This window comes from Lissotriton helveticus, chromosome 2_1 (genome assembly GCF_964261635.1).
Source record: "Lissotriton helveticus chromosome 2_1, aLisHel1.1, whole genome shotgun sequence".
NCBI lineage: Eukaryota > Metazoa > Chordata > Amphibia > Caudata > Salamandridae > Lissotriton > Lissotriton helveticus.
This window is the reverse complement of record NC_136059.1, coordinates 1,114,918,557-1,114,941,630: the sequence shown is the minus strand read 5'-3', so window position 1 is coordinate 1,114,941,630 and position 23,074 is coordinate 1,114,918,557. Positions and strand designations below refer to the sequence as shown.

Below are 23,074 nucleotides of genomic sequence, written 5' to 3'. Positions count from 1 at the left end.
ACAAATCACACCAGGGGTTTTCTTGATTGGTAATAACCAACACCTCAGTTTTCTCGGCATTCACTTTCAGAAGGTTGCTGGTCATCCAATTTACAGTGAATCTAAGCAAGTTCTTTACCGATTCCTGTGCCTCCCTCAAATTCTCCAACTGAACAAGCAGTTGGGTATCGTCGGCATAGTTAAAGACTTGGCAATTCATATGCGTTAACTCCTCCACAAGAGGTTGAAGGTATATGTTAAATAACAAGGGGGATAATGCGGACCCCTGGGGTACGCCCCAGGTCACAGCATTGGCCTCGGATATTTGGTCTCCCAATTGCACTCTTTGGGTCCGGCCAGTAAGGAAAGATTTAAGCCACTTAAATGCTTGCCCTGTTATTCCCAGCTTCGCGATACGGTCAAGCAGAATGGTATGGCTGATCGTATCAAATGCCGCTGACAGATCTAATAGAATCAAGGCACAAGGCTGTTTATTATCTGCCCTGATTCTTAGATCGTCAGCGACCGTGGCCATGACCAATTCCGTACTGTGCTGCGGCCGGAAGCCCGCCTGCCTTGGATGAAGTAGACCATGCTCCTCCAGGTAGCTGGCCAGTGTATTCAGGACTTGCTTTTCAAAGATCTTTCCCAAAAAGGGCAATTGAGAGATGGGCCTATAATTTTTTACAGCCTGGCTTCCTTCAAGTTCGCTGGGAGATAACCAGACTCTAATGACTCATTTAATAGGCTTAGCAGCTGTCTTTCAAGGCCGGGCAAGGCCATTTGAAATATTCTCGGGGGACATGGGTCCATACTAGATCCTAACTTAATTTGGCGAGCGATAGCTGACAAACTCCCTACACCAAACATGGGATGCTGTTCAAGTTCCAGGTCGACTCCTGGAGGGCAGAGGTGGGTGGAAGAAGAGGATCAGCTGGAGTTTTTGAGATGTCCCTAATGATGTCTTGAATTTTCTGGAGGAAAACCCTCTGGAAGGTATCACAGTCCCGTAGATCGTTTGCTGGGGCTTTACCATCTAACTGCGTTAGTGCCCTGAGGATGGCAAATATCTCCCTTTGCTTATTCCCGGCGCGTCTAATTCTGTCCTCATAAAAGGCTGCCTTCCTCAGCAGTATATCAGCCTTGTATTTTGACAGAAGTACTTTATAAGTTTCAGACTCAACCTGGCTGTAATTGAGTCTCCACCTTCTCTCTGCTTGCCGAAGAACTTGTTTTTTTTCTCTAAGCGAGGCATCAAGCCAAGGTGCTCCCTTCCCTTTTGCTCTGGTTCTCTCCATTCGCTCAGGGACAAGAGTATCCAAGGCAGCGCGAATCCAGGCCATAAGGGCTGTAGTGTCTGAATCTAGATTACCCTCACTCCTCTCTGGATTTGGAATGGAAAGAAGCGTGGAAGTCAAGAGACTCAGCTTCCAACTTCTTCCAAGCTCGGACCTTTCTCCAAAGTGGATCAGACATTGCCGGTGAGAGGTCGCACGGAACCCAGCACTTGATCAGGGAATGATCTGACCATATGCAAGGGCTAACGTCGACTATCTTGGCCGGGGATATACAGGACCACACCAGGTCCAAAGTGTGGCCTTTGACATGCGTGTGGCCCACCACTAGTTGGCGCAGATGTAGTGAGGTCAGGTTGGTGTCAAACCCTGCCTCTGTAGGGTCTCTGGGTAGCTTTTCCCAATGATACTTAAAGTCCCCTACCACCAAAAGAGATTAATATCTAGAACCCAGATCAGTTAAGAACTCCAAGAAAGCATCATTGAAATCTGGGGAGCTCTTTGGTGGGGGGTACACTACCACCATCATAATGCATGTTGATTTTAATAACATTTTTATACGCAGTAGCTCCGCGCTATCACAATTTTCCACGACCACCTGTGTCACCCTGAGTTTTTTTTTAAATAATATTGCGACCCCCCCCTCTACACTCCTTAGGGCGGTTATACCACAATGCATCATATTCCGATGGCAGTGCCGCAAGAACATCCGGGGTAGATGAAGCCCCCAGCCAGGTCTCAGTGAGGGCAAGAATATCAATCTCGCCATCCAGGAGGAGTGAGAACACTTCCAAATGGTGCTTTTGCCGGGAGCGTGTGTTCAACATTACAACTTTTAACCCCTGGATCATATGAGAGTGTGGCACCATCTTAGGCCGTGTGTATTCGCCCCTTCCCCGCAAGAGGGATTCTTCCTGTAACCTGGCTGAAGTAAACTCGGCTAACGCCTCATTTCCAGTTCTTAACGCCAAGAGGGTATCCATGGAGAAAATATAAGATTGAGGAGAGGTCCTAGCCCCTGGGCCCGTCCTGGCGCGTCCTGGCACGGACGGGCGCAGACGGGCTTGCCTCTGGCGCGCCCGCCGCGCGCGTGCGCCGCACGCTTGCATTCTGGGTCCTTAAATCATACTTGGCGTCTTGGGAGCGTCTCTGAGCCCCTAGTCCCCCACTCAAGATGGCGGTCGGGAGCCGAGGCAGCGCAAGTCTCACCCAAATGGTGAGTGGTGTGTTTCTGTGTTTTAAAGTGCATTCTGGGTCCTTAAATCGTACTTGGCGTCTTGGGAGCGTCTCTGAGCCCCTAGTCCCCCACTCAATAAAAAACAGTCAGATCCATTTTAAAAAGAGACTAGTACTCCAGTAGTGCTTAAAAATCACGGCAGCGATTCTAAGTGCAGCAGCGTAACAAACCAATTCTTTGTGCATGCGCAAGCATTCGGGACCCTAAATAGTATTTGCCAAGCAGCCCTCCAAACACTAGAGAGCTACCCAAGATGGCGTCTTGGGAGCATCTCTGAGCCCCTAGTCCCCCACTCAAAGATGGCGGTTGGGAGCTGAGGTAGCGCGAGTCTCACTCAAATGGTGAGTGGTGTGTTTCAATGTTTTCAAGTGCAGGCAATGCAAAATAGGTCGTAGCGGGAGCAATGTCCACAATTCTCCACCCGCTATGTCGGGTGATCCCACCAACAAAAATTTTAAGCTAACATCGATAACATAAATCCATAAAAAACAGTTAGATCCATTTTAAAAAGAGACTAGTACTCCAGTAGTGCTTAAAAATCACGGCAGCAATTCTAAGTGCAGCAGCGTAACAAACCAATTCTTTGTCCACAAAGCGCTCCACTACAATACACCGAGATACCTGGCCCAGAAAATTGAGTTATCAGGAGGAAACAGACCTGCCAGGAGTGCCAAGGAGCTTTTGCTGCGACTACCTATCTTCCAGAAGAAGAAAACCTATGATAGGGCTTTCTCTGGAGGAGCCCCCAGAATCTGGAACTCACTCCCTCCAAACATAGGAAAATTCCAAACTCTGCATCATTTAAGAGGGAAGCAAAGATCTTCCTTATGAGTATGTTCCTACCATAGAACAAGACAGCTATTCACTAGCACCGTAACATAGATGTCACCAAACAGATCAGCGTTGTAATTAATGGAGAAAATCACCAGCGATATTGGATAGAAACATTATCTGTCTCAGGGAGGGAGATTGCTTAGAGAAATCACACTCCAGAACTATTGGATACTGGAAGTCCCAGTACTCCTTTGTTGCCAAGATGTATCCAAATACTTACCCCATATATTGATGTATATATATTGTTAGCCTAACCTGTATGACTGTATATGAACCTACCTGATAACATTGTGAAATGTCTGTTATTCAAAATGTTTCTCTAATCTACCTCATGTAATGTGAAGCGCTCTGATACCCAAGGGTCACGTCCACGCTATACAAAACTCTTAAATAAATAAATAAATAAATTTAATAGAGAGTGAAATGGTGAAAAGTGGAGTAGAGTTTCGTGGAGTGGCATAAAGTATTGTGTATTGGAGAGGCAGAGAGTGAAGTTGCCGAGAGATGTGTAGACTGGAGTGACGTAGAGTGGCTGGTGTAGAGTGCAATGGTGTAGAGTGCAAAAATATAGAATCAAGTGGTGTAGAATGCAGTGGCGTAGATAAGATCGTTGTATACTAGATTACAGTGGTGTAGAGTGCAGTGGTGCAGAGTGGAGTGGTGCGGTGCGGAGTGGTGCTGAGTAGAGTGGCATAGAGTGCAGTGGCATAGAGTGGTACAGGTTAAAGTGGTGTAGAGTGGTGCAGAGTAGAATATAGCGTCAGAGTGCAGTGGCATAGAGTGGAGTGCTACAGAGTGCAGTGGTGTGGAGTGATGTAGAGTAGAGTGCAGTGGCATAGAGTACATTGGCATACAATGCAGTTGTGCAGAGAAGAATGGCATAGAGTTCTGTGTCACAGAGTGCAGTGTTTCAGAGTAGAGTGTCAGACTGCAGTGGTGTAGAGTGCATTGGTGTAGTGTGCTGTGGCACTCAACACAGTGAGTAGAGTGCAGTGACTTAGACTGCAGTGGCATAAAGAGCATTGGCGTAGAGTAGTGTAGAGTGCAGCGGCGTAGAGTGGTGCAGAGTAGAGTGTAGTGACATAGAGCAGCGTACAATGGAGTGGTGTAGAACAGAGTAGAGTGGACTGGCATACAGTGTTGAAGAGAATAGTGGGATAGAGTGCAGTGATGTAGAGTAAAGCAGCATAGAATTCAGAGGCATATAATGAAACGCAGTAGAATGTAGTGGCGTCAATTGGAATGGTGCATAGTAGGGTGCAGTGTCATAGAGTGTAGTGGTGCAGAGAGGAGTTGTGCAGAGTAGAGTGACATAGAATACAGTGTCATAAAGTACAGTGGCATGTAGTGCAGTGGTGCAGAGTAGAGTGGCATAGAGTGTTGCAGAGTGGCACAGTGTGGTGCAGAGTGGTGTAAAGTGCTGTGGCGTGGAGTGCTACAGAGTGTAGTGGTATAGAGGGCAGTGGAGTGGCATAGATTAACTTACAGAGAGTGCAATAGTGCAGAGCAGAGTGGTGCAGAGTGCATTGGTGTAGAGTGTAGTGATGTAGAGTAGAGTGGCGTAGAGTAGAGTGGAGCAGAGAGCAGTGGTATAGTCCACAGTGGTGCATATTAGAGAGAAGTGCCATAGAGTGCAGTGGCATAGGCTGGAGGGGTGTACAGTAAAGTGGAGCAGAGTGGAGTAGAGTTGCACAAAGTGAGGTGGAGTAGAGCAGATTGTTTCAGAGTAGAGTGCAGTGGCATACATTATAGTGGCATAGAGTGTAATGGCGTAGAGCAAAATGGTGTAGAGTGCAGTGGTGCAGAGTAGATTAAAGTGGTGTTAAGTGAATTGGCAAAGAGTGCAGGGGTGTAGAGTGGAATGGTACAGAGTAGAGTGCATTCGCATAGAGTGTATTGGCATAGAGTCAAGTGGCATCGAGTGCAGAGTTGTAGAGTGCTGTTGGGCGGAGTGGCATAGAATGGGGCTGTGCAGACTAGAGTGTAGTAGCTTAGACTGGAGTGGTGTAAGGTGCAGTGGTGTAGAGTAGAGTGCATTTGCATAAAGCAGAGCGCTGCAGAGTAGAGAGGAATAGCGTGAGTGGCGTAGAGTGCAGTGGCGTAGAGTGCAGTGGTGTAGAGCAGAGTCGAGTGCAGTAGCACAGAGTGCAGAGGCATGGCGTGGTGTAAAGTAGAGTGGTGCAAAGTAGAGTGCAGGGGCTTGCAGTGATGCAGAGTACAGTGGAGCGGAGTAGACTGGAGTATGCATGGTATGGTAGCACACTGCCATAACAGACAACACATTTTCAATTTAACTGCACTGGCACAGACCTATAGTTTTACAAATAAAACTATACAGCGCACAATCACCCGTGGAAATGGAATCTCCTAGTGTATCGATTTGTTTTGATCATACTAAAATCTTTGCTTCCAAGACACTCCTGAATTAATAAAAAAAGGACTTAGTTTGTGCTTTCCTAATTCTGACATATTCTGAAATACTTGCAGAGTTAATGTATTAAATGTTGTTGTGTGTTAAAAGAGAACCTTTCCTACCTCCAGTATCTTGCAAGATTGTCACATAAATCCTCTCACTTTGAAGTTTGAGAAAGAAAAGTAAACATCAAGTTTCCTTGGAAGACAAAGCCTGACAACTGAACTCTGTCTTTGCATTTACAGCAAATGTTACAAGATAACGAGACTTACAGAAAGGAACACTCATAGAAGAAAACAAGGCGAGGTAGTGTGAAAAGGTTTTGCTCCTTGGGAGAGACGAACTGAAGCTGGGCAGCCTAAAATAAATAAAACCAGCAAATAGAAAGCTGATAGGCTTCGATGTAAAAAGATCACTTACAAAGTCCTAATTGTCTCACTCACAGCTCTGGCGAATGGTAAATGATATATTGCTATTTGGATGTTCTGCCTCCACTACCAACAAATGCATTTTTTAGAACATTTCTGGCACTTCTTCTGCACTACTGCTGTCTTTGGGTGGCACTATGGGGTAGCTCACTACGCTTGTCTTTTTGCAGCTCTGGCACTACCCACTCAGCATCTCTTTCTTTCTTCCATTTGGGAAGGAGCTGTTCCATCAACAAAAAAATAAGCATTGGCAAAGTCAGCAGGTCTCACTTTTCTTAACAAAGTATTACCAAAGTCACTCGGTTTGGAATACAAATTTATAATGCAAGCCAGACACATCAGCTCTGGCAAAACGTGTTTATATTGCCTGATCAGTCTCATTAATTACCTTTTTCAAACTCTGCACTTGCAGAAAAACATGATTTAAATAAAGACACAATCAACACTCAGTGAATTGTGGCTTTCACATTTGCATGCTCTCAGAGTTTTGAAACGCTGCAATCAGTATTTTCCTGATGCAGGCTGCAGTAACTTAGGCCAATACTAGAGCCTCTCAAGTCAGACATAATACCTTGCTATAGCAGTCTGCACTACCTTAACCCATTACAACAGGTCCCTCGAGTAAGTTGCACGTCCTTGCTGTAGTAGGTTGCAGTACTTAGACTGTTACCAGAGGTCCCATACTACAATCTAAGGACACCAAGAATTATGAACAGTGCAAATGCCCTTAAATTATTGTTTTAAAGTGGAAACGAACAATGGGGAAACACAAAAGCATGCTTTTGTTTTGGGCACAGCAGATCACAGAGAGGACATGACTTCAACATAATAATTTGCATGTTCAGTTTCACATGCCTAATGCAATTTGGTTGGCTTCTCCGATGCTCTTTGAATTTCTTCTCTGATGCTGTCTGGCTTTCTTCTCTGATGCTGTATGGTTGTCTTCTCTGATGCTGTCTGATTTTCTTCTCTGATGCTGTTTGGTTGTCTTCTCTGATGTTGTTTGGTTGTCTTCTCTGATGCTGTTTGGTTGTCTTCTCTGATGCTGTTTTTTTTTACTCTGATGCTGTTTGGTTGTTTTCTCTGATGCTGTTTGGTTGTCTTCTCTTATGCTGTTTGGTTGTTTTCTCTGATGCTGTTTGGTTGTCTTCTCTTATGCTGTTTGGTTGTTTTCTCTGATGCTGTTTGGTTGTCTTCTCTTATGCTGTTTGGTTGTTTTCTCTGATGCTGCTTGGGTGTTTTCTCTGATGTTGATTGGTTGTCTTCTCTGATGCTGGTTGGCTGTCTTCTCTGGCCTAAATAAATATGCCCGTACTGGATTATGACGGTAATAGTCATTATCAAGAGTCTCAGTACAGCTCCTGTATGTTCAAGAAGAAGCCACCCTACCATTTATAGGTATCACCGGCCACATGTATGTAGAAACTATCTCTATTTTACATCAGAATCTATTTGTTCGAGGCATGCCTGTAAAACCAGGAGCAGAGCATCGACTGGTGAGCAGAGCTAAGACGCAAGTTACGTTGGGAAATAAGGGATTGGGGAACACTGAGACAGAAAAATGATTTAGAAGCAGGAAGGCATATGTGTGGGACAAAGGTAGGATGGGAAATCAAGTGAAGATGAAGGTGTAAGATGAGATGGGATAAAGCCATAGTGAGGCGAGGAACAGAATGAAAGGGAGTAGATATGGATGACAGGAATAGGAAGAAAGTGTGCAGATGGAAAACCTAGAGCTGGAGAGCAAACAACGACTGTTACATGGGTAGTTAAGGGGGATGAGATGAGCCAGGAGGAGCAAGCATGTGTAGGGCAAGCGAGTAACAGTAAGCCAAAGGGCAGGAATGCGAGTGATTGAGGCTCAAAAGACTACTTCAAGCCCCAGCACCAGAACCTAGTGGCGGCAGTAATGGGACAGACCTTTTGTTAATGTCATGGTCTTGAAGGGCAGCCCTTCCAAGTAACAACAAACATGCAGCTTTTTCAACACTCTTCGCTTTTGCAATAAATACACACAAGCAAACCTTGCTTGCCAATAAATAAATACCCGCTGCTGCACTGGCCAAGGCTTTGCTATTGCAGACACGTCACAGGCAGTCATCAGCATCGCTCTGTGGGGAAAAAAAACGATGATTCTGTAAATTTAATCATAACATTTTATAACACAGTTTCCACAAAGTGTTAGTTATGAAAGAAAATAAATTGGAAATTATGTATTTTCCTTTTACTCGATTATAGCACATTGACCATTAGCAGTGATGCTTTATTTTCCAGTACGTACTGAGTTGGTGAAACTGGGGAGTGAAGCAGTGTTGGAGTGTCTGGCAGCCTCACAAGGGTTTCAGCCAGCCTCACAAGGAGTCCATGTGGCGGCCAAATGCCAGAATAAACAATTTTACACAGGAGAATTGACACTGGGACCACCATATATTGAGCATACTCGACTACAAGTAGTATCACTGAATTTCTGATTTTAATTTCTTGCTTTATTTTCTTTTTGCCACAACAGTCTCCTTTAGCTTGTGTGCAGAAGCTGTGCATCTCCTACCTCAGTGAATAAGTTAATGACTTAAAGAACGGAAAATGCCGCTTTGTGATCTTCCTGGTACTTAGCTGAAAGAGGAGGTAACAAAGAAAATAAAAAAAATAAAAAATGGTCCATTCCGGTGCAGTTTCATGGGAAGCAAATTCTACAACCAGGATCCTTGTGAAGTCTCTTCTTTATTACGAGCAGTTACATATTTGAGGTTTAGCATTGCTTTATTAGTAAAAAAAAGATATTGCAGAAGCCCAGTGGTTTATCTGGAGCCCACTGCGAGTGCTGCCAAATACCGGATTTGTGAATATGAATGGTCTCTACTTTTGAGTCTACCTTATGTCTTTCTTTCACCAGCCTTCGCTTCCTATCGCCTCGTTTCATACTTGCATATTCTTTTTCATCCCTACTTTTTGTTGTTGTCACTGTTTTCCTATCTTTATCTTCCTCTATTTTCTAACTTTTCTCCCTTTCTCTCTTTTGCTCAGAGCCAAAGTGTCAGGTTTGAAAAACTGACCTGTCGCCAAAAATGAGCGCTGGTGCCCATCCCTGCAAACCCCGGCACAAACTAAGAACTGGGGTTTAGAGTAGCCTATGGCTGGATTAGAACAGCAAATATCCAGGGGTGTAGTTCTTGTTTTTTGTTAAGGACACATTTTGAGCCTGCTCCCTGGATACATTTGTGGATCAGGCAACGCATGGGAATTTAGTTTATGCATTGCCTCTGAATCAGTGGAGTGAGGTTCTGTCATTTTTGATTTCTACCTCCCCCCCCTATCATGTAGCGCTCTATAACACTTTCCATCTGACTCCATATTTCTAACTTCCCGGTCCTCTCTGCCTATGCCACCTTTCGCGCTTTCCTGCCCAAGCAACCACCTCCATCACTCCTTTATTGGTGTGGTTCTTTTGAGGCTAATCTAAGTTGTTAAACAAAATACATGTTAACATTTCTGCGTATGAACTGTGCTGTGCATTAGTGACGCTTGCTGGAGATTTTTTGTAAATTTGTATGCTGAATACCTAATGCATGACGGGAATCACCGTTTGCTGATGGGGCATTCTGTTTGCGTTCTGTCTCTGTGAAACGTGCTAAAAGTATACTGTTCTAACCTTTATGCATTGAATGTTGGTAATTCTGTATTAAAAATAAATGTAACATATACCTTTAATACTAAAAGTTCCATGCTACTTATAAAAAAGCAAAACACACAAGTAGGAAAAGATATTCGAAATCCACAAGAGGCCAGACCTTTAGCAGTTAGCAGCTCAATTTACATTACAAATGTTGTGTACAATGTGAAAAGCAAGCACGTATCCAGTCTGTCGATATGATACATTATAAAGTTTATTTTATTGGTACAACTACTACCTGCAAATTGCAGGCTCAAATGTACCCACGTTTGTAATACCTTTCACCATTTTACAAATCAGTCATGGTTGGAAATGGAGCTTCGGGAATCAAGTTGCCTTACAATAGTTAGTCTTAAAATTCCTGGCTTCCTAATTTCTGTTTAAATCCATGCAAATTGTCTGACACAGAATGAGCTGCAGTTCCAATTAGATTTGACTCCATGAAATGGATCATGCAAGATTGTTAGCAAAATGTGCCAAAGAGGAGTATTCAGAGTTTTCCCTAGAGCTATTCTGTAAATTAGACCTTCTTTGTATATGTCATGTATTAATATAACAGATATCACTACAGATCAGCCAGTTTCGAGTTTAGTAGATTTCATGTAGGGGGTGAAACTGCTTTGTACCTCTGATTTCTGAGGAGAACATCACTTAACTCAAGGTCATGAAATTTGCAGTAGAAAAGAACCTTCCTCTTACCAGCCTCTATGCTAATAATCAGACATCTACAATTTAGTAATAGTTTTGCACAATTCATCCAATTATTTTTCCAAATTCTCATCAATAGCGAACACATATATTTGATAGGATATTTTAATCAACTCTAGTCATACTTCAAGGGACATAGTACTTAGAGGTGCTAAACCCAACACTTCTAAAATTCTCCTAAATATCAGGACTGCAAATAATGTTATTTCTGGATGGTGTGATGGTGAGGGCATCTGCATATAGCTGAACCAAGATCAGTGCTTAATTTCAGCCAGTGATTGCAGGTAGGGACTACCAGCACTCATTATTGGGGACCTGCACAGACTTTGATCCAGAGAGTGAGAACAGCACAAAAAAGGTTAAAAAAGTGCGAAAGAAAGACATAAAAACAGTGACAAACAAAGAAAACAAAGATGACAACCTAAAATAGTGAGATAAAGGTGTTGGGCGTGTCTGGTGGTTGATTAAACATGTATGGAATGTAATCAAGACGATCCCTCCGTGGTATTCATCACCTCTGACATTCGGTAGAGCTGGTTGGAGGTTTCTCACAAAGACCTTTGGCACTGGCACCTATTCTTTACAATTTAGGCACTAACCAAGAGGCTCGTATATCCTAACTTAGGGGGGTTTAATCACGGGCGTAGTAGTGCATCGAGTGGTTAGTCACATATGTTTTAAGGAGAGTAGGAGCTTGAATGCATCATTGTCGAGGACCAATCTAGACAAGAATCCCATCCGTGTATCAGAAATGCTATTTGTGGTCTGCCACAGTGTTTCAAGATGAAGTCCAATGATAAATGTCAAAAGACCCTCATTTAGCACCATGACATACATTTGCTTTATACATTTACCATGCCATCTTTGTGGATAGAGGAAATAAAGTAGATGAAGCAAGCATATAATACTTGCTTTCATGCCATTAGGATCCTGTAGCTATTATGGTTAAAGTGGAGAACTGATTTATGTTGATTCACAGTACCATGCTTTCACCAAGGATAGAAAGACATTTTGCCAAATACATTCCTCGAATTTAAGCCAGATAAATGTTGAAAAGGACTCCCATGACTATCTACTAAGAGCTATTCCTACCAAAGTTCTTAAACTTCTACTCCGCGTTGCATAGAATGTTACAGGAGTTTCATATTGTTCTATGTATGAGGTGGGACACACCTGCCCACTAATTTGTATCTATCTCAATTAGGGCCACGCCACTTGTGGAAGGTCTGGGGTTCTTGGTTGATTCAAACTAAACTGAATTAAAAATGTAACTAAATTCTTAACTTGGGTAGTTACAATTTCTGACTACCTTATCTCTGCCTGGATCAAAATTATTATCCCCAAAATAATGTTAGCTTTGCTACTGCAGAAGAATGTACTGAAATGTACTGTTCCTAATCTGTGATTGTTTGCCAAGTGTAAAACCTTAATAAAATATATTGCCAACAAACATTTCCTTGGTATTCTACTCATACAGGTTGCAGAATAATGTAATCACTCTCTATTTTGAGATCTTGTCATTTTTTGGCAACTAACTTCCAAAATGATAACGCTCCCCCACTTCTAATAAAATGTCAAAGTGCCTTGTGCAGAGGAGGCATACATGGGGCTAATGGGCCAATTTCATTGACTGATATGAGCAGTCAAAGGTTACACAAATACATACCATTCTTGGGTATTTCCCAAATAGATAAGGTCTGGTTTGAACGCTAGTATTCTGCCTCCATGTTTGAATAGCTTGAATTTAGACTGAACGATATCAAGACCTGAATATTCAATAGCGGGAACAAACATTGGGTATTTTCTGAGTAAGTATTTTCATGATTGGTTCAAGAAGCACTAATAAGTAAGACAGAGGATTTTGAGTTTTATTCTGCTCTCCAGAAAGGGTCAGTTGAGCCCTTCTATGTTGGATGTAATGCGTTCTTGTGGTTTCATGTAAAGGCACTTTTTAACCACCTGGTTAGATAGCCTAAATAGTTCATGGATACATTATTTACAGAGATTGGTAAAAACATCCTAGCTTTTTTCAGGTCCACCCTGAGTTGTGCTCTTCTTAGTTCCTCCTGATAGTTTATCAACATTAGGGAAAGCCACTTTAAGATCATGGAATGTGATAAGACAGTTCAGTTGATTAAAACATTAACACCTTCGCTGCGGCGGCTATTCTGCCGCAGCGCTAAGGGGGCGGGGGGGGCGCGCGGCGCTCACACGCTGGTGACGGAACTGCTCCGTCACCAGCCTCGGGTGAGCTGTGCTGATGACGAAGCGGTTCCGTCATGGCCCCGCCAGCTCAATAGAACGCGCCGCGCAGGCGCGAAATCAGCACCGCGCAGGCGCGTCGGGCGGGCCATGACGGAACCGCTCCATCATCAGCATAGCGCCACTCTTGCGTAAATAGTGTTTCCAAGCACTAATTCACTTACCACATGTGCTAACCATCCTTCCATTCTGAAAGCGATTTTTAATTCTCTTTTGATGGAATGTGTTAGATAGTAATGTTCTTTTTTACTTTAGACTATTTGCCATATTGCCTTTCATAACTAAAGTCCTTGAAAAAGTTGTCACAGATTCCACTGATGATTGCTTTATATCCGCATTCTTAGTTTAGTCCCGGAATGAAGGTGGTATTGCTTTATATGCTGGATGGATTCACTTGTTGGTAGATGGTTACAGTGTCTGTGCCGATATCTAAATAGAGTTTATCAGTCACAACTGACATGTTCCAACTCAGACACTACCTCAACCTGCTGCCTGAGTTGCAGGTCTTGGAAAATGAGTGTTGAAATTAACAAAGTAGATCACCAGAGTTATAATTATTTACTTTGTATCAAGTGGTAAGCTGTTACCAGTTTTGCATTTTCTTGGACCTTTACTACGTATAAATGTATCTCTGTTTTGCATTGCTATGTAGTCACATACAATAGCTTCTGTGATCCTCAGATGATACATGCTGTTAGACCTGTCAGCCTTAGGGTGAGCTTCCTTTAAACTTTTTGCCTTACACCTCCGTTTTTGCTTTTCTCATTTTTCCACTGCTAACCAGTGCGAAAGTATGTGCACTCTCTCCTTTAAACATGGTGAAACTGGCTTACACCCAAATGGCACATTTAATTTACAAGTAAGTCTCTAATAAAGTGGTACTACAAGGACCGTGGGCCTGTAAATTAAATCCTACTAGTAGGTTTGCCAGAAAAGTCAACAGGGGAAACCCATGAATTCAGTTGAGACCCAGGCAAATGTCTCAACAGGTAATGCTTCAAAGACAATTACTAGCATGTAAAATAAATTACAAGAAGGAGGCAAGAAAAGGGGAAACACCACATTTGAATATCACGGTCAGTATTGGAGTATATGAAGAAAGCATTAATTTCACACATGTTTCAGGCCTGCCATTGCAGCCTGAGTGTGCAGTTTTAAAACTGGCATTTTGCCCAGGCAAAATAAACCTTTTGCCATGGCCCAAACCTTCCTTTTTAATACATATAAGCCCCCACTTGGGTAGGCCCTAAATAGTCCAGAGAGCAGAGTGCAGTGTATTTAAAAAGTTGGGCATGTACTTTTAGGTTTTACATGTCCTGACAGTGAAAAAGTCCTGTAATTTGTTTTTCGCTACTGCAAGACCTACCTCTCCAATTGAATACTGTGTGGTTACCTTATTAGAATTTATAAGTGTTAACTTTTAACTGGGAGACGGTAGAAATTTCGATATTGTTGCCTAAAGTATTTCCATGTAAAGCCCTTTTTAATTGTTAAGTTAAATTCTAAGACACAAGCCTGAAAATACCACTTTTAGAAAGTTGGCATTTGCTTTTCTCAGCCATTTGGTGTCTGCTGCCTGTATCCTGAGTCACGTGACTAGGTGTAGCTGGCAGTTAGTGCTTGTGTGTTGCTCCCAGACAGTGAGATAAAGGTGAATAGTAGCTGGCAGGATGGGCCTTCTCTGACTTGATGAGGGGGAGGAGCTGCCCCTACACCACTTGCACACCACAAAGGCTCTGCACAGCACACTCCCAAAGGGTTTTGTCTATAGTCTTTGGTGACCTCCCAGACAAGCTGGGGTCAGGGCAGGAACACAGGAAATTCCAAACACCTCTAGAAACTTTTCCTACTTCAAGGACAGCACTAGGTCTAGCTAATGGACCCTCAGACCCAACTCTTCAGTACACCTCTGGACATGTGGAAGACTCAGAAGCACAGTTGTGCTCTTCTGCAAGAAGGACTGTGTTGGAAAATGCCATTCTCTGAAGGGTGACCCCAAACGTTTTGCCTCCTCCTAATCTTTTTCTGACCTTGTTTTTGTTGCCTTTAGGACTCTGAGCACTTTACCACTGCTAACCAGTGCTAAAGTGAATGTGCTCTCTCCTTTAAACATGGTAACATTAGTTCATACCCAATTGATATATTCAATGTATCTATAAGTACCTTTTAACGTGGTATACCTTATACCCAGGGCCTGTAAAGTAAATGCTACTAGTAGGCTCTTCAGCACTGATTTTGTCACTCACACAAGTGGCCTTTCAACCCTGTTTCAGGCCTGCCATTGCAGGGCCTTTGTGTGCAGTTTACTGCCGCTTCGACTTTGCATTTAAAGCTACTTACCAAGCCTTGAATGACCCTTTTATTACACATAAGTCACCCCTAAGGTAAGTCCCAGGTAGCCCATAGGTCATGGTGCTGTTTAAGTAAAAAGTAGGACATGTACTGATACGTTTTTCATGTGCTGGTAGTGACAAAAACCCAAATTTGTTTTTCACTACTTTGAGGCCTACTCTTCTTACATGGAATTCCTTAATACACTTTTAAAGCGTAATTCTTGATTAGAAAGGAGTAGCTGCATAATGTTTATATCTTTGGAATGCTAATGATAAATGCTCTTTACGGGTAAATTTGGATATAACATCACTGTTTTACAAATGCCACATTTAGAAAGTGGACGTTTCTCTGCTCTCACTGCTCTGTGTGCATGCAGCCTGTCTCCAATACACACCTGGGGTGGGTGACAGCTATACTTTGTGCATTCCCTCTAGAAAGCCACAAGCACAGGGAGGTTAGGTGATAACAGTTCTAATGTGCATTCTGATGGTTCTTTCTGAGCAGCCTCCTATGTTGAACCGGGACCACCTCAGACAACCTCCATTACATACTCCTCAACACACAATCACTCTGCAACCACGCCATGGAGATTTGGGACACAGTCTCATTCCTCACCCTGGAAGTTGTCTTTCCCACCTGGCTGAACCATGCCTCCGCCACCCCCGAAGGATACAAAATAATACACCAGGACAGAACCAACAAACATGGAGGTGGAATTGCCATCATCTACAAGGACAGTATACGGTGCACGACCTCACCAGACGACCCAACCCTCATAATGGAACATCTCAACAATCAACAACACACAGATGAAAAGCACCATCAGAATCACCCTCGCCTACAGACCACCAGGACCATTTCCCAGCTTCAGCAATGCGATCCCGGACCTCATAGCTCAATCACCATCGACTCCAAGCACTACGCCTTCCTTGGGGATCTCATCTTTCACCTCAATGCCCCTAATGATGCTAGCACAGCCTACCTCTTGGTGAGCATGAACAACATTGGACTCAAACAACTGGTCACCGACCCTGCCTACATTGCAGGACATATACTTGGTCCATCTTCACTTCCAGCGACAGAGTTAAATACAACCACACCACCCAGCCTACCCAGACTGACCTCTACAGCATCCACTTCACCATCTCTAGACCTACCAACACCGGAAGCGTGCCCCCCAGTTCCATGCAAAAGAGAATGGAAAAGGATATCGGAAGACCAGTGGAACAACGCTCTCTGCTCCCACCTCCCAAACTCAACACCCAACACAGAACAAGCAGCAAAACACTTCTCCCCGTGGATGACAGAATTAATGCAATGCGCTGACACAATCACCCCCACAAAAACAGCCAACACAAAAGGACCAATCAAAAGAGCCAGATGGTTCACAGTAGAACTGAAATCCACCAAACGCATCAGCCAGCAATTAGAAAGGAAGTGGCGCACCAGCATAAAAACAGAAGACAGTACCGCCTTCAAGACAGTTCACAAACAGTATGACTGCCTCCTGAAACAAATGAAGAGGAATGCACTAGAAGACCACATTGAAGCTAGCACAACCCTCAGCATTTAAATCTTCACCATCGTGATGGAATTCTCCAATCCCACTGCCGCAGAGAATGACATCACACCCTCCCAAGAACTGTGCAACACCCTGGCAGATTTCTTCCATGACAAGATCTCAGCCATCTATGAAAACCCAGACCCTCCACCACGACAATATCAACCAGCTCACACCTACGAACACAAACCACGAACACCTCTGCACTGAATCGGACATCTTCACCACTCAAGGCACCATCTCCATCATGAACTCAGTGCACTTGGTAGCACCCACGGGCCCCTGCTCCTACCACGTCTTTAACCTTGGAACCAAGACAATAAGAGATGAACTCAGAAAGGTCCTGAACAACTTCATCATATCAGCCTCCTTCCCTGAGAACTGGAAACATGCTGAGGTAGGACCCCCTACTGAAAAACACATCTGACTGCCCAGTCGAACCTAAGAACTACCGACCCATCTCTCAGCTCCTGTTTCCAACAAAGGTCCTTGAGAAAGCGATCAACCGGCAATTCACCCATCACTTGCAGCACCACAACCTCTACGACCTCTCCCAATCCGGATTTCGAATCAACCACAGCACTGAGACAACCCTGATAGCAGCCACGGACGACATCAGGCCCCCCTGGACCGCAGCAAAATGGCGGCCCTCATCCTCCTGGACTTGTCAGACACTTTTAACACAGTCTCTCATTACATACTTATCAACAAACTCAACCACATTGGAATCCAGGGACACACCCTCAAATGAATCACACCATTCCTCTCTGGAAGAGCCCAGAGGATCCGTCTCCCACCATTCAGATCAGAGCTCAAGAAGATCATCTGCGGAGTCCCTCAGCCCCAATCTCTTCAACATCTACATGACTCTCCTGAAACACATTGTCAGATCACACAGACTCAACATCATCCCTATGCTGATAACGCCCAGATCCTCATCTCACTGACCGAAGACCCCTCCACCACCAGAGCCAAGTTCCAAACCTGCATGTTGAACATCGGCAAATGGATGAAAGACAAGTGTCCCAAACTCAACATGGACAAGACGGCGGGCCTCATCTCTCGGAACAATACCTCACCCTGGAACGACGCATGGTGGTCTGAGAATCTCAGCCCACAACTGGCTCCGACAGACTATTCCTGCATCCTCTGCATCATTTGAGACCGCAAGCGCTCGATGAAAAAACAGGTCAACACAGTCTCACCTGCCTGCTTCCAAACCTTCCACATGCTCCTCAAGATCTGCAGGTGGCTCCCAGTCAACAATAGAAGGACCGCCAAATAGGCCCGCATCACCAGCAGGCTGGACTACGGAAACACACTCTATGTAGGAATCATGGCACTCCTCCTAAAGAGACTTTAGACAATACAAAACATAGCGGCAACACTCATGCTCGACCACCCCAGAAGGACCCACACCACACCCCACCTCAGGAAACTACACTGGCTCCCGCTACGAAAGAGATGCTAGTTCAAGATGCTGACTTACACTTACAAAGCCCTACACAATGAAGGACCAGCATACTTCAATAATTGCCTGACCTTTTACCAACCGACCAAACACCTCCAATCGGCCTCCCCCTTTTTTGCAGACACCCCCTCCCCCCCGGGTCCACTTAAACAACAGTGGAGGATGCTCTTTTTTGCACCTGTCAGCCAGGACATGGAACGCCCTTCCCCTGCACCTCAGGACCACCCCATCGCTTCGGAAATTCAGGCTCAAGACCTGGATGTTCGAATTATATCCATCACACAGCAGCCAATATCTCCAGCACCACGAGACACTCACAGGTGATTTGCCATGCTTTATAAATGATTTATTGATTGATTGATTGACGGGAGGGAGGGTCTGACACTCACATCTGAATAGGTACACCCCACAGATAGTCTGCAGCCAGGGCTGAGGAAGAAAGGATACTTGTGATCTTCAAAGCCCCTTTATTGAAGTCACCTCCACTTTAAAGGCACATTTGCATATCAGTGCTGGGTCTCTGAGCCCAACAAATCAGACACTTCTAGACCTACAAATGGACTCTGTCAGAAGAACTGCTGTGCTGACTGAAACTCTGTAGGACTGCTGGCATGGAATGCTTGCTTTTCTGCTGTGCTGCCCTGCTGATAGCTGCTCTCTGAGCCTGCTGAGGAGAGCTAGACTCTGACTGCCTTAGAACTGAAGTGATCGCCAAGAGCTTGTTGGCTTGCCCCCTGTTGCTTGAGACTCAAGAATATTAAAATCTCTACCCTTGTTCCTGTGCCTGATTCACTGGAAGTAGACCCAGATACTTGCAGCAGAGAAATCAACATATCTCCAGTCTGCATGCAGCAGAACAGGCTCATTGACCCTGCTGCGGGAGTAGCACCCAGCGCATTGCACTTGGAACTGCTGCATCATGTCCGGAACCACTGCTTCAGAACCAATGCATTGCCGTCACTGCGTGAAGATCAACGCATTGCCCCTCTAGTGTGGATTAACCACGCATTGCGTCTTTGGAACCGCCACACTTGAAACCAGCACCTCGCTCAACAGACCCGACACATTGCCACCACTGCGTGAAGAAAATCGACGCATCGAGGTGATGCGGGACCGACATAGGCACATTGCTCGTCTGCATCAAGCAACTCGCTGCTTGCGGCCAGATCAAGGTACTCAGTTCACCGGGTCTGTGAGGCTCTTGTCCCCGGCCTGCGCTCCATTGCTGTCAGCTTGAACTGTTTACTTTGCCCCGGTCCAGTGCGACCAGATAACTCCTAGTGCTGCTTATTGCTTCTAAGCAAGAAACTCTTTTTGGTCTTTAAAAATTCATAACTCAACATCTACTTTTTGGATTTTTTTTGTTTTGGTCTTGAATTATTTATAAAATCATAATCTATTTTCCTAAAACTGTGTGGAGTCTTTTTGTGGTGTTTTCATTGTGTTACTATGTGTGTTGGACAAATACTTTACACATTGCCTCTTTAGATAAGCCTGAATGCTCTGTGCCAATCTACGTCTGCCAACCAGACACCCCATTTCTAACAGACTGCTACTCTGCTGCCATGCTGCCTGAGTAACAAGGACTGGATGCGCATCTTGATCCCAGGATCACCAGAGTGACTCCAAGGAGTAGTTGGCTGGTCTCCTGATCAGAGCGTCAGGGACAGAAAAGGCTCCAGCTACCATGAACTGAGCACCTGGACTCTACTTGCTGTGGCTCCTGCCCTACAAGTGGTGCCGCCCCAGTCTTGAACCCTTGGAAGTGGGCTTGACGGTGCTCTGCCAGCCCAGCTATGGTCCTGTAAGCAGAACTGATGCAGTGTAATGCATCTCATCAGAGCTGCTTCAGAACCTCTGCAGTGCAACGCATCCCCGGCGCTACACCTCACATTGCAGCCCGCAATCTCCTCAGAACCACCGTTGAGTCGCACATTCTCGACGCAGGCATTCACATCCCAAGCCCCTCATCAATGGCACCATCGATGCCGACATAGGATTTTGCTTCACAGCTTTGCAGCTTCTTCAGAACTGCTGGTGCACGACACATCTTCAACACAGGACTTCATATCACAAGCCCGTCGTCGGCAGCATCCTCGATGATGACGCAGGACTCGGCAGCGCTGCCACGCTGCTGCGCAATGCATACTCGACGCAAAATCTCAACATGCTCCACAAACCAGGAATTAAGGAACTTATCCAGCCCATGCTTCATCGCAATCGGCCTTAACTTGTGACTTAGTCCCGGTCTGGTACGATCAAATAACCACAGTTGGTGCTTTGTGCTTCTCTGCAATATTTTATTTTAAATCTTTTAAATTGCTATCTTCTGTTCTATTGATCTGATTTTTGTTGTTTTGATCTCAAATAATATATTACATTCTACTCTATTTTTTCTAAATTGGTGTGGGATTTTTCTTGAGTTGTGTTTTCACTTTATTACTTTTTGAGGTGATACAAAAATACTTTACACTTTGCATCTAAGTTAAGCCTGACTGCTTTTGAGCCAAGCTACCAGAGGTTTGAGCAAAGGTTAGTCTGGGATTGCTTATGACTTCACTCTCACAAAAATTGTGGTTGCCGGTTCAGTAAGGTTTCACCTGCCTCCCTTTAAACAGTAAGCCAATTTCCACCACAGAAAGTCTGTAAGCCTTGATGGTCCATGCATGGCACAATGCTGATTTACTGAGGACCAAAGGGAATCATTATTAATCAAGCTGAATGGCAGATAGATTTTAGTCATTTTACCCTGATGTTGTTTATATATATATTATGTATATACATACATAAGACTTTTTACTTTATATTGTGACCACAGACCCTTCCATGCCCAAATTATCATTTTTAAAGTCCCCTGTCAATCTAATGTTTCAATAGTCTTCTAAACATGTGGGGAGGATGTGCATTTTCCAGTTTTCACAATCACCTCACATTATTCCTTTTTTGTTGTTACCTCTTCAGTAATAAGTGCACACTGTACTTCCCTAAATGAAACAAACTAAGCATTATTGTGAATGTAGTGTGTGTATAGGGTGGACAGAAAAGGTGTCACAAACCGAGTAATGTTGGACACTGGTGCTGACTGCAAACGCTAATGAGTAACAAAACACCAATATCTGCCCCCATCATGATCTACAGTACTGGATGCACTATGCACTAGAGTACCAATTGTCAAAGTTTCAACTACTGGCACAAGAAAATTGTACCTCCACTTCTAATAGGTATATTGTGATTCACAACATCAGGATTTCTATTTGGATATCAACCTATTGAAATAGAAGAATATACCTACCAGCAGACTGTTGGTGCTAGTCTGTCCGAGTGGAAATGATAGAAGCAACCCCCCTAAATGTTATGAGGGTGCAAAGGAAGAAGGATTTCCACAAGGAAATTTTCTTTTCATGGCAGAAAAAATATTTTGCAAAGTCACTGTTCCATTCACAAAGTTGAATGTATTTCTAAGGATAAGGTTTTTCTGGCATACCCTAGAAATATAGTATTCATAGAAACCTTACAGAGTCAATTTGATAATGTGTTGACCTTTCGGCCACAAGTCCTGTCAGTTGAAGGTACATGTTTTTCTTTCATGAAATCACCCCAAAAAATGATTTTCTCCCTCTAGTCGCAAGGAAAACTGTAGCTTTTGTGCTCATAACCTAAATGTTGGACTACTGTAACAGCCTTTATTTAGGCATACCCAGGGCTTTAAGTGGGCCGGGTCTCACCAGTGCTGAGCACCGGCAGTTTTTTAAAGGGGGCCTCGAAACAGGTCTCTATCGGGCTCTATTTTGTGCCCTGGCACAGACGGTCCATTTTTTTCCAGACTGCAGTGACAGCAGGCACATCATGTGCGCTGCTCATACTGCTCAATTCTCACTAGTGGATAAGTTACAGCATGACGTCATGCCAGGTGAGCATTGTAGGGGAAGAGAAATTCTCTAAAGAGAGTCATTTTGTCTCTGGATTTCCATTCTCTTTTTGAAACTCAGGAGAAGCAACATTGTCATGGTGTCACCAGGGCTTAAGGTGGAAGCTTTTTCAATATTATATACAAGCCGTAGTTGCTGCTTATTTATTTTCTGAAAATAACAACGAGTGACAAAGCCAATAGTCCTGACTTGTTGTAGATATGATGTTGCTTGTTGTATTAAATATCTGGATGCAATGACAGAAACAGCAAAAGACAAGTCAGGCAGCACACTATGCTAAGCACAGATTTTTAGCTTACGTGTTTTAAGCCACACCCTTAATTGCATTGGCCACACCCCTTCGTGAGACCCTCCCCCAGTTTTTTGATCCCACTTAAAGCCCTGTGTGGAAAAGTAAATTTTGCCATGTTGTATGTGCCTACGTGTTCCCCATCTTATGTTATATGTGTATGATCGATATGCATGTATTCCCTTCTGATCGATTAAAGACGCAATTACAGTTGTGTCCATCTCTAGTATGCCAGTTTCCAGTCTTCGTGAAAGCAACGAATATTAGGCCCATGTAAACCTACGTTGCCACATTTTACAGTGTGCACGTTAATTCATTGAATTGTCCCCGTTTCTAGGCCTCAAAAGGGCCCGGACTCAGATTCAGCTCCTGTTTCCTGAACCCTCTCCGAGGAGCGATACAGCCCCCACCTGTATCCCTGACCCTTAGCTTACTTTCATGCCTCGCAGTGCCCGGCCCGGCCTGGCTCTGCCTCCCAGTCTGCCAAGAATATGTTATGTTTCTAGTTATCAGTTCAGCCCTCCTTCTCTGCATTCCTAAGCTACTGAATCGCATCAATAGTCTCCGGCATGGTCTAGCCTTTATGTCTCCATGTAAGAGAAATACTGTATTAATATTCATAGAATATTCCTCACACACGCACTACATATAGAATTATGCATGC

The 23,074-nt window shown here is 44.1% G+C and overlaps 1 protein-coding gene across 6 annotated transcripts in view; it reads right to left on the bottom strand.

Annotated features, from left to right (window-relative positions):
- Positions 1–23,074, bottom strand: part of PDE5A (phosphodiesterase 5A) — an 869,998-nt gene that overhangs the window by 51,713 nt on the left and 795,211 nt on the right. For all 6 annotated transcript variants that reach the window (XM_078675926.1, XM_078675927.1, XM_078675930.1 and 3 more), the window contains exon 18: positions 8,234–8,297. In XM_078675926.1, coding sequence (XP_078532052.1) covers positions 8,234–8,297 — 64 coding nt within the window. The remainder of the gene's footprint in view (positions 1–8,233; positions 8,298–23,074) is intronic.